This window comes from Papio anubis, chromosome 2, assembly GCF_008728515.1.
Source record: "Papio anubis isolate 15944 chromosome 2, Panubis1.0, whole genome shotgun sequence".
In the NCBI taxonomy this organism is placed as follows: Eukaryota; Metazoa; Chordata; class Mammalia; order Primates; family Cercopithecidae; genus Papio; species Papio anubis.
The window spans coordinates 27,494,209-27,512,177 of NC_044977.1; the positions used below are offsets into that span (position 1 = coordinate 27,494,209).

The 17,969-nt window shown below is 37.3% G+C and overlaps 1 protein-coding gene across 15 annotated transcripts in view; it reads left to right on the plus strand.

Moving 5' to 3' along the window:
• BBX (BBX high mobility group box domain containing) overlaps positions 1 to 17,969 on the plus strand; it is a 274,443-nt gene that overhangs the window by 224,008 nt on the left and 32,466 nt on the right. For 14 of the 15 annotated variants that reach the window (XM_009199573.4, XM_009199592.4, XM_017955102.3 and 11 more), the window contains 3 exons: positions 11,348 to 12,356; positions 13,437 to 13,575; positions 17,036 to 17,184. In XM_009199573.4, the coding sequence (XP_009197837.1) occupies positions 11,348 to 12,356; positions 13,437 to 13,575; positions 17,036 to 17,184 (1,297 nt within the window). The remainder of the gene's footprint in view (positions 1 to 11,347; positions 12,357 to 13,436; positions 13,576 to 17,035; positions 17,185 to 17,969) is intronic. The other variant, XM_021934006.2, reaches the window with a different exon arrangement.

Sequence of the window (17,969 nt, forward strand, 5' to 3'; positions counted from 1 at the left end):
TCCCTCCTTTATACCTGACCACCGTATGTAGCGGGGATTGTGACTTACACATAATTAAATGGACAGCTGGGGGAGATAAAGCAAAGGGATTAAGGCAAGCACAGGAGAAAGGTGGATGGTAACAAGTCTATCAGATTGGCAGGAATAGAGGACTGTGTTTATGGAAGATGAAGGTAAAGTGTAGCTGTGAGTCAAAATTGGGAGAATGTTTAGTGCAGAGCAAATAAATATGTACTTGAAAATAATGAGGAGCCGTTGAAGATTTGGGATGGGGTTACACAGTGATAAAAGCAGCACTTAGAGAGATCTTCTTGGCAGCTATGTATGGAATGGAGTGGAAAGCCCCTGTGGACATCAGGTATGAGAAGATAAGAACCGGAATTGAGAGAGCTGACAGTGGGAACGGGAGGCAGAAAGAGATTCCAGGGGTATTCAAGTGAATTGTTTGAGTGAGTCAATGTGAGAGGCAAAGAAAAAGAGGAGTCAAAGATGACTCCAACACCGAACCTGAGTGTTTGACCTTGACCTTGTAGCCCTGCTTCAGGAAGGTTGGTTGGTTGCAAACAAAGAGTAAGCCCTGCTAGTAGAAAAGAAGAGCTGAAAGATGCTGAGGGTAGGGGGAAGAGAAATTCAATAATAGAAAAGTGGAAAGGGAGAAGATTGCTAGCCAAGTAAATAGGAAGCAGAAACCTGCATTCCTGAGAGCACAGACGACAGAGACAGTCACCATAGATCCCTCCACTGTTCCCAATTATTGGTGGTATTTGATCAATGTATGACTCCATTTAAGACTTCTGTTGTCTTCATATTATTGATGTGCATTATCCATCCTATTATAACCCCCTTAAAACCTAGAACATCCCACCTCAGCTCCTCCTACACTATCATCATATAAATGAATTCTAATACTTAAAATACATTTAAGGGGACCTTTGTGGTAGATTTCTTTCCTTATCATTTTATGCAAAGTTGTGAGTTGTTTTTAGAAAACTCCTGTTCTAAATCTTTTCGCCTCATCCCCAATTGCACTAGATTATTTTTGGAGGAACAGAAAGTATAGGAATGTACTTAATGACTGCCCTTAACCTCTTTGCGGCAGACTTTAGTAGATGGGCTTGTGGAGCAAAGGCCACCTCCACCCCATTCAGAGTCTTCAGAAACAGTACCATTTCTGAGGAAATAGTGAGTTAAGAAAAATATTTCAGTCACCATGTTACCTAGTCCAGTTGTTTCAGCAAACTACAAAACTGTTAAATACACCCAGATTTTAGTGTTGACAGAAGCTTAGACCACTGTTCTGTGACCAGTTATCTCTTATGATAAACGGAATTGAATTTTTTAGCAGCAATGCTATTCTCAGAAACCATCAACCAGTGTGTATTTCTCTGGCACAAGCATTCGGGTTTTATTTAATTATGGGAGAAATGCTCATCCTGAAAAACACTGCTAAAATGCCATTCTAAGGTTATGTCTACACTGTTTTGGCAGATAATAAGCCAGTACAAAATGATTGTAAATATACCTTGGCTGCAAAACATTTGTTTTGTACTAAAAAGCAGAGATTTGGAAATGGAAACTTCTTGATTGGTGTCAGTAGGTCTGTTTTCACACTGCCTTGTTTTTAATCTAGCCAACTCCTTTATAATAGACAATGAAAGACAACGTATAATTAAGAGCAAAATTATATGGTGCATTTTGGAACTACTTACCATTTCTTAGGACAGGTTGAGCATCTCTAATTTGAAAATTAAAAATCCAAAATGGTGTAGAATCCAAAACTTTGAGTTCTGACATGACCTCACAAGCAGAAAATTTCACACCTGACACCGTTGCTTTTTGATAGTTCAGTGTACACAAACTTTGTTCCATATACAGTTATTTCAAATAGTGTATGAAATTACCTTCAGACTATTTATATACAGTGTATATGAAACATAAATGAATTTTGTGTTCAGACTTGGGTCCTATCCCTAAGATGTCTCATTATGTATGTGCAAATATTTCACAATTCTAAACAGTCCAAAATCTGAGACACTTCTAATGCCAAAGTTTTCGCATAGGGGATACACAACCTCCGCCAGTTCAATGGTTTCTGCTTCTGTGGTATTACTTTCTATCTAGTAGACATAATTTATTTTTCCACTGATCATTTTATTAAATCTTTTAAAGCAGAACACATTTAAAAATGAATATCTTAACATCAGTGGAAAAGAATACATTTTAAAATACATCTGATTCAGAAAGATTAAAGCTTGATGCAGCCAAGGTTTATTTTATCTTTAAAGCGAGTCCCCAATAACAAACTGAGCCTAAGGTATGGTTTTACCTGAACTAAAAGTGTGACAGTCCCCCTGAACCCAGGAACATAAAATATAATCCCTTTACTACACATTTTATCTCACCCCTTCAGTATTTCTATTGAATTGTTTTCTTTGTAATCATTTTGAAGAAGAAAACTTTTTATTCATGGTCTAACATGCACATCCTTAGGAATCCTAGGTATTAACATATTGATTTTTGTTTTTCTCTTGGGAGTGAGTTCCATTTCTTCCAGCACATCACTGTCAGACCCTTCTGACTACACAGAACAGTGAGAAACCTCAGTATGGTTTTTATTGACAGAGATAAAATATTGGTGATTAATTTCACTGGTATTCTTGGGAGGTATAACTAAGGACAGTATGATTGCTGGGCTGGACCAAGCGGTAGCATGGTCATAATTAGCATTGTTTTTGTTGTTGTTGTTGTTGCTATTTTTTGAGACGGAGTCTCCCTCTGTTGCCCGGGCTGGAGTGCAGTGGCACGATCTCAGCTCACTGCAACCTCTGCCTCCCGGATTCAAGCAATTCTCCTGCCTCAGCCTCCTGAGTAGCTAGGATTACAGGTGCACGCCACCACACCCATCCAATTTTGTATTTTCAGTAGACACAGGGTTTCACCATGTTGGTCAGGCTGGTCTCGAACTCCTAACCTCAGGTGATCCACCCGCCTCAGCCTCCCAAAGTGCTGGGATTATAGGCATGAGCCACCGCACCCAGCCACCATTGTTTTTTATAGACTTGTAAAGTAACTCTTTCATTGTATGAATCAGAATACATTTTAGATTCATAGATTACCTCAGAACTAATGAACCATCCTATTAAACACAATTATCTGTTGAATGCCTTCTTTTTGAAAGGTACTAGGGTATTCTTGAAGGAGAATACAAAGGTGAACAGAATACATTTTATGCCCACTGAGTTACAGTTATAAAAAAATAAAGTAGTACCTGAGGGAATAGACGATAGTTATCAAATATTTATGCCCATCATTTGATTTACAACATTAACATTTTAACTTCTTTGAATGCAGTCACGGGAATTCCATCTCTGGAAAGTGTCCAGATGATTTTTCATTCTTTTTAAAAAGGTTATTGTCCAATTTAAAATAATATTAGAAGAATACATTGTCATTTACTGAGGCATGTACTGTTTCAATACCTGATTAATAACTCACCCTCTATTAAGGGCAACTTGAGTAAATTAATAATAGCCATTAATTCTGTTTCCCAAAATGCAGCCTTATTCACTTGAGTTCACATTGATTTATGTTCTTTTATGTCTTCTGTGTGCTTGTATGTGTGCCCATCCATGCATACATTTGTCAGTCCCACTACAGTGTTGATGAGTGCATCCAAAAGTAGATGTAAGTGGATCTACTTGTACCCCAGAGTAGAACTGAGCTTTCTTACATGTTTCTTAGAGTTGCTTCTTGAAAAACAACTGATTTGAGGTCTTCCTGAATCTAATTTTGTTGTGTATTTTCTCCCAATGATAGAATCATTCAACCCTAGAATGAACACTTAGAGCAAGGCAGTCTACCAAAGACATGTCATGTTATTAATGATACTAATATGAGTATTACTGTTAAGCTAGTATTTATTCCGTATGGCATAAGGCCCCAGAGGGATGGTTATTACAATACATTATTTTAGCTCTGTACTAGGCACTATTTTAAGTACTGTTACATGTGCAGCTCATTGAACCTCACAGTTTTCCCAAGGCAATAATTTTAGCATGCATATTTTATAGATTGAGAAACTGAGGCACAGAAAAATTTAGGGAAAATAGCTAATCAGTAGCAGAGCCTGTCTATAGTCCTAGACAGTCTGGCCCTGGCTCCAGCATCCCTGCTTTTTGGGGGGGTTTGGGGGTGTGTGTGTGTGTGTGGGTGTGTGCATGTTTTCTTTTTTTCTTGAGATAGGGTCTTACTGTGTTACTCACACTGGTCTGAAACTCCTGACCTGAAGCGATCCTCTTGCCTCAGCCTCCCAAAGCGTTGGGATCATAGGTGTGAGCTAACCTCACCTGGCCCATCCCTGCCTTTTGAAACTGCCTTCCAGTACATCACTGTCAGACTTTTTTGACTACACAAGACAGTGACCACCGATGGCTACCGACTGCCTTTCCTCAGCTCCTGTGTCCCCTGCTTCCACCTGAGTTCCTCCAGTAGGAGGCACTGGCTGGAGACTGGGGAATGGGAGGACGGGAGAGGCCAGGGATTTGCTTACATCCAAGAGTGATGCATCTTATAAATGTTACTACATTCGTATCTGTTCCCAGGTTTTGTTTATATCTTGTAGAAATGCCTAATATGCAGTGGAACAAATATCAAAAATAAAAATTATGGAATTTATTTGTAATTATTTTCATATTAATAGACAAGAAACTAAAGTGCTTAGAAGAAGATGCTTAAAAGGAGAATGCTTTAGAAGGAAAATGCTTTAAAAAGTCAAATATATACTTTTCACGTAAGGAAAAGTGAGTTTAAAAACATTCAGAGACTGAACATGCAAATAAGCACTAAAATGGAAAAAGGACCAAGGTCAATGAGAATGTCTGTCTGTCTCTCCACACACATATACACATCCAATCTCAGTAAAAGAATGAGGAAGATTTTTTCAAATTGTGATTATGCATAAACTCTAATGAATTCATTTGTAAAAGAATATAAATCTTGCTTGACAACCAAGGAGAAATACAAAAATACAAAAGTATGGTATTGACTAGTAAGAAAAAAGTTACTCTAAAATCCAGTATGAGGTAGGGCTTGGCAAAAACAAACAAATCTTAAGACAATTTTCAGCTGTTGAGAGCTACATAAAGAAATTGGCTTTGTCTGGATTAGAGAAAGTAAAGCCAACAAGAAACAAGAGAAGGTAAACTATATAATTATTGCTTTTGTCACCATTTGGTGGGGGGCAAGGAAAATTATGATCAAACCAAAAAGTATAGGTAAAAAAAGAAGATAAGTATATATTAAATCAAAGTTAGAAAAAGCTAGAATATGTTTCCTCAAGGATCTAGAACCAGAAATACCATTTGACCCAGCAATCCCATTACTAGGTATATACCCAAAGGATTATAAATCATTCTGCTATAAAGACACATGCACACGTATGTTTATTGCAGCACTGTTCACAATAGCAAAGACTTGAAACCAACTCAATTGCCCATCAATGATAGACTGGATAAAGAAAATGTGGCACATATACACCATGGAATACTAGGCAGCCGTAAAAAAGAATGAGTTCATGTCCTTTGCAGGGACATGGATGAAGCTAGAAACCATCATTCTCAGCAAACTAACACAGGAATAGAAAACCAAACACTGTATGTTCTCACTCATTAGTGGGAATTGAACAATGAGAACACATGGACACAGGGAGGGGAGCATCACACACTGGGACCTGTCACAGGGTAGGGGGCTAGGGGAGGGATAGGATAGCATTAGGAGAAATACCTAATGTAGATGACGGATTGATGTTGCAGCAAACCAGCATGGCACGTGTATACCTATGTAACAAACCTGTACATTCTGCATATGTATCCCAGAACTTAAAGTGTAGTAATAATATATATAATATATTGTTTATTTTATATATTATTTTTATTTATATATTTGTTTTATATATTATATAAAATATATTATATATAAATAATACACACACACACACACACACACACACACACACACACACATCCCAGAGTCAACAGGGAACTGGTAAAGAGGCATCAGGGTAAGGCAAAGGCAGCTTCTCTTCCATGGATGTGAAGATACATATATGTATCCAATTTTTAAAAAGGAGAAAAAGCTAGAATACAGTACACATGGTCTTAGTATATTAATTCAGATTTCTGACAACGGAAAAAACAGATTGTAGGATACCACAAGACCTTGCAAATTGGGTTTCAATCTCACTTTTGGTAATCTTTGACAAGTTGTGTGAAATAGGAGAGCTCAATAGGAACAAAAAGGAGAAAAGTTCACTGTAATTTTTAAAAATAATAAGCCTGATTTCTAAAATACAGACTATTAATTCCTAGAAACCTTTGAAAATTATTTTAATTGGAAATTCATTCTAATCATGTTTGAATCCACAGAAAAGAAGATGAAAACAGAGAATTATCAAAGTTTCTCTGAAAAGGGTCATTGTCAAATATGCCAGAGTCTCTTTGCCCTGCCCACTGCCTTTTGCCCCACGTGACTGCTGACTGCCTTTTCTTGGCTCTAGGCCCCCTGCTTCCACGCAGGTTCTGCTAATGGGAGACCCTGGCAGGAGATTGGGAGATGGGAGGCAGTGAGAGGCCAGGGTCAACAGGGAACTGGTGAAGAGGCATCAGGGTAAGGCAAAGGCAGCTTTTCTTCCATGTTCCAGCGCTCTCCAGATAGGTGCGCCATGCTTCCATCTTCCACTGGGCTTCAGTGTCACTCTTTCCCCATTGTTTCTTCTGTGGCTTCCTGCTGTCCCTAACCCCTGTGTTGCCTCACCACCTCCTGTTTGGGTGTCTCAGTTCTTCGTGGCCTGTGTAACTAACCTAATCCCTGCCTTAAATTCCCACTGCTAGTTACGCTTTAGGTTGCTTCCGTTTGCCTAATTAGACCCTGACTGGTACAAAAGCCAGCCTCATTTTCTATTTGGTATAGTTACGGTTGGTCATAAAATTGAGTAAGAGAATGCTGTTGGCATGCCGTATCCAGATTTTAGCAAGACTTTTGACAGATAGTGTTACAATGTTTTGTGAACAAAATGGGAGGATTTCAACTGGATGAGAAAAAAGTATTCTTAGATTGCTGAAGTTTATTAATGTTCAGATCATCTTCATGAAAGGGCTCTAGAAGTTTGGCAGAAGGCCCTGTCCTTAGCCATGTTTTACTCAACATTATTACCAAAGATTTGGACAAAGACATGAAAAGCAGCTTTATTTAATGTGTGTATAGTACAAAGATGGAAGATAATTCACATTTTGAAGAGATAAACGTAATAAGAAAAAGGGGAAAGTCTTGCATCTAAGTGCAAAACATAAATTATAAAAATACAGAATAAAAGAGACCAAGTTTACCAGCCTAATATGTGGGTATGGAAATCCAGGATTTTACATGACCATAAACCCAACACAAGCCAGATGGGTGACCTATTTAAAAAAAAATTAATCTCTGGGTCCCATTAAAAGGGCATTCCTATAAACTGACAAGTAGTTACGCCTTCTAATCTAGTATAGGCTAGGAACATAATCTTAGACAGATATTGTTAAGTTGAAATAGCCAGCCAAACGCAGTGGCACATGCCTGTGCTTCCAGCACTTTAGGAGGCTGAGGCAGGAGGATCGCTTGAGGCCAGGAGTTGAAGAGCATCCTAGGCAACAGAGCAAGACCCCTATTCTCTACGGGGGTGGGGGGGAAGGCCGGACATGGACCTGTAGTCCTAACTACTCAGGAGGCTGAAATGTGAGGATCACTTGAACCCTGGAGGTCGAGGCTACCATGAGCTATGATCATGCCACTGCACTCCAGTCTACCTAATAGAGCAAGACGCTGTCATTCATAGATAGATAGATAGATAGATAGATAGATAGATACATACATACATACATACATACATACATACATACGTACATACATACATACATGCATACATACATAGCTAGCTCTCTGATAGATAGAAAAAATTTTGAAGTATCCATTTTCCCCAACCTTTGTAAAGCTTTGTATCATTTACAAGTTGTGTTTGCATATACATTTCTTCACTTTTGCCTCACAACAGCCCAATGTAGGATATACTGTTACCCCATTTCTCAGCCTCTGTTTCCTCGTAGGGCTTCAAGTCTAACTTATATAGCTTACTGTTGTGGCTTTAAGCAAACTGGGATGCTTGGTCATGAGCCCAGCCTCTTTCAATAAAACCTATCTCATTTCAGGACACCTACTGCATCTAGGTAAGAGGGACCCAACTTTTGAAGTTTGGAAGCATTTACATGTGATGAGCTGTTAAGGGAAATGGGAAGAGACTTCCGGGAACATAAAGTCTGTCTTCAAGTATCATATCTGTGCTATGAGCAAGAGGGAATTCATGTGCTTCAGGGAACAGAACTGAGGCTGATTGATTTTTGCTCAATATTTTTAAAATTCCAGCAGAACTGTTGTCTGATAGAGTGATATGCTCACTGTCTTTGTGCAAAAGTTGGTTAACTAATTCTCAGGAATACTATAGTAAAATGAATTCCTGCAGTGGGTAGGTTAAAGTAGAAAACCTAGAGTGACACCCAACTCTGAGAGTCTGATTGGGTTTTCGGTTAATGAGTAGATTTGCGATTTGTAGTTTTAATTCAGAGTTATTTGATTTACATTTATAGTTTTACTTCCAGCAATATAATTGTTTTTCCTATAATTTAGGATTAACATACTCTGTTTGTGAAAAAATTCTTAAGAGCCTGAAATGAGGAAGTAAAGCATGACCAGTGTTCAGTGTAATTACCTACACAAGAAATATTGTGCTATTTCCCAGAATACATCCCCAGAGTGAATGTGTGTATTTGTTCCATTTCATTCCTAGCTGTAGAATCCTATCGGGGTGATGAGAGAATCATTTTGAAATATATTGAAGCCTAGAATAGAGTTTGCAAAGTATTATTAAGTTTGCTAAGATGAACCTGTGCAAATGCAAACTGTCAGCATACCACTAAAAACTAGTGCCTGTATGATGAAGGTTCCTGAAGTGACCTATTAAAAGCCACCAGAGTGACAGTGCTGGAAAAAAACATAAAATGTACCTTGAGAATGCTTTTCTAGCCTTCTCTCCAGAACTAGTATAATTTCTCTCCCCCAACATGGGATAGGTATTCATGAAGGGCTGTAGTAATTGAGAAAGGAAAATAAAAATTATTTCAAAACTGATATAAAAGCAGTACATTCTCCCATAAGAGTAAAACATGCAGGGAATATTAAAGGTTTCAGTGATTCAGAATTAAGATAACATTTTGCTTTGAGCTTATTTCTGGTTATGTTTGATAAAGAGAAGTTCATAGTCTTCATAGCCACTTGCTGAGGTCTAAAGGTTAGCTTACCTGAGTTCCTGAAAAAGACAGCTCTGTTGTGAATCCTTAATATTTCATGTCTTCCCTGTGAATGATCTGAAGGGCTGTGTGCTCTTGTCATGTTCATTTTTTTAATTGCAGTGTCTGCCTCTCCCCACCCTTTCTTTAATTTCTTCCCAGACTTACTAATCATAACATAATTCTCACAGGAAGATTGGTGATGCATTGAAAATACTAAGAGAAAAATGAGGTAAAAGAGCATCTGGTATTTAATTCAATGTATTATCCATCTAAAAATGAATTTTACAGATGGTAATGATCTCTGACAACTTGCCATTTAATAAAATGATGGTTTTTAAAAACAAATCAGTTTCCTACCCATGTGCTTGATTTTGCATTGACTCAGCAACTCCCAATACTCTTTCCCTTCTAAGTTGCTAATACAAAGTTGATAAAATAAGTTATGACTGAGACTTCCTTTGCTGCCCTTGACCAAATCAGCATCATCAATCTCTTTATAAGTTCCTCAAAGGCAGACAGACATGACCTTACTGATTTTCATATCATTAGTGTCCTCCATGGGGGCTGGCATTTTGGGAGCCTTGCAGTTAAGTGTGTATAAATGAAAACCCAGACACTGAAAACAGGTTTTGCAATAAGCTTAAATTTCCCCTTTTGAAAAATAGCTCTATATTAAAGTTTCAAAGTATCTGGGAGCCAGAGAGGAAAATGACAACTTTCCCCTTGAATGTTCTGTACATGAAATTTGGGGAGTTTTGATGATGAATATAAAAACTTAACCAAATTGGGGCCAGATGTGTTTTGGTATTCAGAATCTTTCAGATTTTAGAAAAATTATACAGTAGATACATATTACACTAAGTAACTTCTCCAGTGCATATTCGAATGCATCACTATTCCAATACCAAAAGTGTATGAATGGTCACAGTAAGTGAAATAAACTGTTTAAGACTAAAGTTTCAGGTTGGTTCAGGTCAGAATTTGCAGCCAATTGAGTTCACATCAGATCAAATTTGCCAGCAAATGAGTTAAGAAAACAAAAACAAAAGTTTGTTCTCAGAGCTTTTGTGACTTCAGAGTTGTCTATCAGCATTTGTGGACCTATAATATTTTGTTCATTATTCAAAACCTTCTATAATTGTTTAGCAATTCATCATATCATTTCTAATTTCAAGTGGACAGGTAGAAATTATTTCTGTTTTCCTCATTTCCCTTGGAAAAAAAGAAAAGGCAAACATCTGAACAGAGTTTGGGGATTATTAAATACAGGTTGAGCATTCTTAATCTGAAAATCCAAACTCCAGAATACTGCCAAATCCAAAACTTTTTGTGCACCAGCAAGAGGCTCAAAGAAAATGCTCATTGGAGCATTTTGGATTTCTGCTTTTCAGTTTAAGAATTTTCAACCGGTAAGTATATAATGCAAACATTCCAAAATCAAAAAAATATCCAACATTTGAGACACTTTTGTTTTCAAGCATTTCGGATAAGGGATATTCAACCTTTACTACAATTAAGTACATCGTCTCACTTAGACCACACAGAATCCTCTGAGATAGGCTCTAGGATCATTTTCCTTTTACAAAAGCGACAGAGGAATGAGGGGGCAAGTGATTCATTCTGGGTCACAAAGTTAATAAGTAGCAAAACTAAGAATCAGACTTGGGTCTTTCAACTCCGAATCCCTTCCTCCTTCTACCAGGTCTTGTTTTCATAGGAAAAGCTTCTGTTGAAGCTGGGAAATGACAATTCAGAGATATGTTTGACGAGAGTTAAATGACTGTATAACAGTGCCCACAGCCTTCTATTAATTTGATTCATTTCAGTTAGTTTGGCAGAAGTGGGCTGATTGTTGTAAAGTTTAAAATGTGTTTTGATTATTTTTAAAATGGATATAAATGAAAACTTTAATTTTGAAGGTGGAATAATAAGGATATTTTTGGATGCTCTCCCATTTTGTTTTAATTGTTTAGATGTGCCTGGCATCAGAAGGGATGAAAATGGAAGAATCAAAGCTAATAAAAGCAAAAGAATCCGATAGTGGAAGAATTAAAGAATTAGAGAAGGGAAAGGAAGAAAAAGAAATTAAAAGGGAGAAAACAGATGAAACCAGGTTACAGAAGGAAGCAGAATTTGAAAAATCAGCTAAGGAAAATGTAAGAGATTCTAAGGAATTGAGAAATTTTGAGGCATTGCAAATAGATGACATAATGGCTATAAAAATGGAAGATCCCAAAGAAATTAGAAAGGAAGAGTTAGAAGAAGATCAAAAATGTAGTCATTTTCCTGATTTTTCTTATTCTGCCAGTAGCAAGATAATAATTAGTGATGTTCCCAGTAGAAAGGATCACATGTGCCATCCTCATGGAATTATGATCATTGAGGATCCTGCAGCGTTAAACAAGCCAGAAAAGCTAAAAAAGAAAAAGAAGAAAAGCAAAATGGATCGACATGGAAATGATAAATCCACACCCAAGAAGACTTGCAAAAAGAGGCAGTCTTCTGAGTCTGACATTGAGAGCGTCATATATACCATTGAAGCCGTCGCAAAGGGAGACTGGGGAATAGAGAAACTTGGAGATACCCCTCGCAAGAAGGTCCGCACATCCTCAAGTGGCAAGGGAAGCATTTTGGATGCCAAGCCACCAAAGAAAAAAGTAAAATCAAGAGAGAAGAAAATGTCAAAGGAGAAATCCTCAGATACCACCAAAGAGTCAAGACCTCCAGATTTCATTAGTATTTCTGCTAGCAAGAACATTTCTGGTGAGGCGCCAGAGGGTATAAAAGCAGAACCATTGACGCCCATGGAAGATGCCCTACCACCCAACCTATCAGGACAGGCCAAGCCTGAGGACAGTGACTGTCACAGAAAAATAGAAACTTGCGGTTCCAGGAAATCCGAGAGGTCTTGCAAAGGTGCTCTTTATAAAACCCTGGTGTCTGAGGGCATGCTCACCTCTCTGCGAGCTAATGTTGACAGAGGTAAGTAACTCCTACAAACCTGAAAAGAATTTAAAAACCAAGCAGAATTTCACCTTTAGACCTATTGAAAACAACTGCCATAAAGAACAACATGGTATCAAAATAATTCCTTATATTTGTATATTTCTTTACGGTTTATAGATCATAATTATTTGTTATTTTACATGTTTTCTAGCACCATTAACGGAAATGTATTCATTTTTTAGGTAGTTCTCAGGATGTATTTAAAGTAATTTTAATCTCTTCTTCCCCCCGCTGGTATTGGCTGGCTCTTTGTTTTGAAAGATGACTATTAAATATTCAGAGCTTTGGGTTTGGTTTTTAAAACTGATGGAATTTCCTGAATCAAGCACGTATGTTTGTCAGAATCTTCACCTGTAGGCTCCAGAAGCAAATGTCTTATGTAGTTCTCTTCATTAGGTAATCAAAGCTGTAACTGAAGTGGGCCAGGCACAGTAGCTTATACCTGTAGTCCTAGCACTTTGGGAGGCTAAGGCTGGTGGATCACTTGAACCAAAGAGCTCTTTAAAACATTATAATATCCAGAAAATAGTTAATGTGTTGACCTTTATTCCATTGAGTGTTTTATATAAATCCTCTATTTTAAAATATAGCATCTGGCTGGAGGACTACCTTTTGCCAAGCTATATTCCAACAAAAAGTGTGAATCCTAGGTTTAACAAGCCCCAAATGAAGATACTTGGGCCTATTTCATCCACAGGGATGTCAATTCAGTGAGTTTTAGGGAAATTAGAATGGATAGTGCCCACCAGCAAAGGACTCCCATACCTTGGCTGGTTCTCGAATGGAAAAGCTAGCAGCAGTTAGTCTGTCTCTTTGAGTCATGTGATACCTGTTGAATTACGTGACAATTAATCCCAGAAGCTCTAAGTCACTTTTCTGCATGTTCCATTATTAAAGGTGGTCCAGCATGAATCACTCTGAGAACTCTGAAATAGCTACAGTTAGCATCATGCAAATGATGTGCAAGCAGTCGAGAGGTTGCTTGTGAAACAACTAAGATCATCTCCCCTCACCCACCCATATACCAGACACATCCTTTGTCTTGAATTTTCTTAGGAAAACGAAGCTCAGGAAAAGGAAACTCCTCTGATCATGAAGGGTGTTGGAATGAAGAAAGCTGGACATTTAGTCAGAGTGGGACCAGTGGGAGCAAGAAGTTCAAGAAGACAAAGCCAAAGGAAGACTGTCTCCTTGGGTAAGTGCCTGTGAGCACAATCACCTGTACTACACAAGCCTCAAGTGTGGGTAGGATTTTCAAGGTAACAAATCACTGATTACTCATGCTTGTTCTTTGACTACTCACTCAGCACTGCCTGCAGTCTTAGTAGGCACCCTAGTGAACACAAATCAAGTGCATCACATCATTCCTGTTGTTAACATGGTCATGTGAATGACAATATCATTCACATTTTGAGAACAGTGAAAATATATAGACTTTAGACTTGGACCTGGGTTTGAATCGACATCCCTTCACCAGGATGCATTTTTCCATGTGAAACTTAGAATGGAGAGTATTAGCATGTTTACATTTTACCCATTTTACGTACTGTATGTATTTATTGTTTATAAAATATCATGACAGCTGAAAAATGTAAGGTAAATGAAATTATGCTTCTATCTCCAACCTTATTTTGTTCAAGCTGTCTTCTGTTGCTCTAAGCTAAAAATATGAGGTCATATATTCTGCTGTAGAGAACATTCAATACATTAATTGTGTATTGAAATGCAGTATTAAGCAATGGCATGCATCAAGATAAAATCACTAAGAATTATTTTATATTTAGTGTTATGCCAAAGACTGTTAATAACCATCTTAATATAAAGCATTTTGTTAGTTAGGAGATCCAATACTTTATATTGGTGAGGAAAGTATCTGCATATTCAGTTAGACTATTTTGAAAATTCTTGAGATTTGTTGTTGGCTCAATTTGAAAAGAATACTTTGAATAGAAATAAGTACATTGTTAATAAGTACATTGTTAATAAGTACAATGAAATAAGTACATTTACCATATTTTTTTCAAAAGTGTGTTTAAAGCTATGCAAATTGTATGCATTGGGTGTATTGTATTTGGTTTATTCATAATATTTGCATATCTGTTTGTGGAATAGTATATTTTTCCTTAGATGTTACAGTGCTTTAAGTCTGACTAAAGACTCTAGGTCATCACAAAGTAGCGAGGTAGAAATTATTTCCCATAGTGCTGGCTCTTTAAGATTATTTTTATTGAAATGATATATTTATAATTTTATGTATTTCATTTCTAATATTTTAAAAAATCCAAAGTACTTAAAATTAGTTTTGCTTATAATTTTATGTATTTAATTTCTAATATTTTTAAAAATCCAAAGTACTTCAAACTAGCTTTGCTTACATTTCACTTAAGTAATGACATGAAAATCCTCATATTTCAGTGTCAAATTATAGTTTAAATGCTGAATATCTTTTTAAAATGACCTGCAAGCATCTAGACCAGTGCTCTCTGTAGTCTAGAATTACTGCCACTGCCTTGTGGGTCTGCACACCGAGAGAGGAGCAGGTGTTATGTAGGCAGTGTGAGGTCCTAGGGGAATAAAGCAAGCATTGAGGCTCCCCAACAGAAGCATTTCTCTGATGCTTCTAGTAGAAACTGCTGAAGTTGTAAGAGAGATTTTCATCAATTTTCTTTGAGGAACAAGATAAGTGAAACAATCTTGAAAATCTGTTCCTGAAAAGAGATTGGTATGTGGATTGTATGTGTTTGTTTTTTAATCATTTCTGAGGAAGGCACATGTGTATAACTGGGAGATGTTTTTTTTATAGCTTTAAATTAACAGTAAACTTCAATGCCTTTTCCTCCTTTCTCCCTCTAAATATTGGCCTGTCAGGATTTGAATATTTGGGTTTGCCTTATTCAGAACATGCCAGAATAATACTTAAGCAGGGAGAAATGCCATTTCCTGTCAGTCTGCTCTGAGATTTGTAGATGAGCATTTTAAACCTTTTTTTATCTCAGAAAATGTGCTACCTGTTAACTGTAGCCAAGAAAAATTTTCTCAGTATTGACAGATCTAATTTTATAGACATCTCTAAGAAAAACATAAATGATTATTATTGTTCTCTTTTTAAGAAAAGTCTCAAGAGACCTTATGAGTTACATCTCACATTTTCTGTTTTCTTCTGGGTATTCAGAGTATCTGAAAAATTCACAACTTATAGACAGCTTTCTGATAGTATTTGATTAGTATCCAATTGTATCTGATTTTCCATCAGAATAAACATTTTTTAACTGAATGAGAAATGGTGATGTTATTAAGAGAAAAACATCACCTCCACCTGTCACCCTTCATTGCTTTGATAGAACTTAGTACAGTAGTTTCCCCTTAGCCATATTTTTGCTTTCTGTGATTTTGGGTCTGAAAATACTAAATAGAAAAATCCAGAAATAAACAATTCGTAAGTTTTAAATTATGCACCACAATGAGTAGCATGATGAAATCTCATGCCATCCCACTTCATTCCACCCAGTGCATAAATCATACCTTTGTCTATCATATGCCGCTGTACAATATGCATGTATAGGGAAAAAAAATGTAGCATATGTAAGTTTCAGTACTGTCGGTGGTTTCAGGCATCTACTGGGGGACTTGGAGCATATCCCCCCTCCAGTAAGGGGGTGCTTCCGTAATTGCCATTTCCTGTTGACCATTCAATTGGTCATCTAACCCTCTTATCTCTGCTTCTCAACTCTTGTATATTCCTCCAAAACAGTTGTAGTTAAAAACATTTTTAGGACACCCCTTAGCTAGCAGCCTAACACATTTGCTTCTTATAAGCTGGTACTATTGCTCTCCTCTTCCCAATACACCTTCCATTTTCCATCTACCAGACACAACAGGTCTCCTACAGCCTTTTCCATCTGTCTAGGTTGCATGTTAGTTTAATAAGTCTCACTAAATGGAAGTCAGAAGCCAGCCTAGGATCCAGCAGGCATGTTGCCATTGCTGTGGGGCCCTAGAGACAGTCAGCACCAGCCCAAAGATTGCCCAACTTTGCTGGTGGCATTTCTGAAGTCATTGGTGATTTAAGTTAAAGCATGTTGCCTCTGTGCCGTTGCATTCATTGAAAACTGGCTTTACTTTGCTCATTGAGTGTTTTATCTTCATTCTAGTCAACTCTCCAGAATGTTTTCCTAATATTAATGCTTTTTGTTTTGTATGTTTTAATCAAACAGTAGTCAGTAAATTTTTTAAAAGAAACTAATCTTACAAAACTACCAATATATTACCAATAAGCTTGCCATAAATACATGTATATGAGTCTGTAAAATGAGAAACTATATGAATAGAGTATGCTTTGTAAAGAACTCTATGAAAAACTCCCATGCTGGTGGAGAGAATGCCAAATTCCCCACTTCAGAAATATTCCAATATAAATGATGTTTCTACTTTTCTAAGGTAATAACATAACCTGTCACATGAGTTTACTGAGAAAACTGTGTTGGCAAATCTCAAGCATTTCAGAAAAGGTATTTTTTCCTTGTACAGAATTTACTTACATGCCCTAATTCCCAGAGACCCTGTTTTCAAATAGAATATCTTAAAATCTATTTCATGTCATTTTCTGTGTCATATTTGGTCATGTGCTGATTGATTCCCCTCTCCCCTTTTAATAGCTCCGCAAAGCTGGATGAAGAATTTGAAAAAAAATTCAACAGCCTCCCTCAGTATAGTCCTGTTACATTTGACCGGAAATGTGTACCTGTCCCAAGAAAAAAGAAGAAGACTGGAAATGTGTCCTCAGAACCGACTAAAACCAGCAAAGGTTAGATGTGACCTGTACCTTCCTGCCATGTGGTCAGAATCTCAACTGACCCTTCAGCTAAGCTTTTAGCTCCCTTTAGACATGTAATTGGATTTGGAATTGAGGCAGTAGGGAGTTAGAATCTCAGGTTGCTTTCCAAGGTTATCTTTGTCCCTTTTTTCTTCCTTATTTTCTGTAGCTCCATTGGCATCTCCGTCTGTATATTTGCCCGTAATGATGTAGCTAAGCTTTTGCAAAAATGTTATACATGGTCTTCAACCTCCTGCTCTCCAGAATTCTAATTTGGAATGTTAACCTTTTCTTGAACAGAAACTGCTGGTTGAATCCAGTTCTTCTGTTCCCTGTGTCTGCAACAGGTTGAACTCTGGGACTGTAAGTCATTCTTTTCACCTGATAAGCAGATGCTAACTACTCTTTACTGGCATTATAGACCAAAGGAAAATAAAACTACCTGAAATCCTCCAGCAACATGTGTGTGTGTGTGTGTGTGTAATTGGTTTTGTTAAATTTAAAGAATGCTTTGTTTAGTATATTCATTTTCAAGTAATCAGCTTCTCTGCTGCCTATATCAGGGAAGCTTTTTTAAAATTATCAACATGACTTGGATGGATCTCAGCATTCATCAGTGACAATGCTGTAATCCTAAAGGGGACTGTAAGAGGGTGGGGGCATTTTCAGTGGTCTCATCACCTGAGACCACTGTTGACATTTGTGGGACAGGTACTGGAGTACTAAACATCTTGCCCTTCAAGCACACTGAATGACTGTATTACTCAAAATGGCAA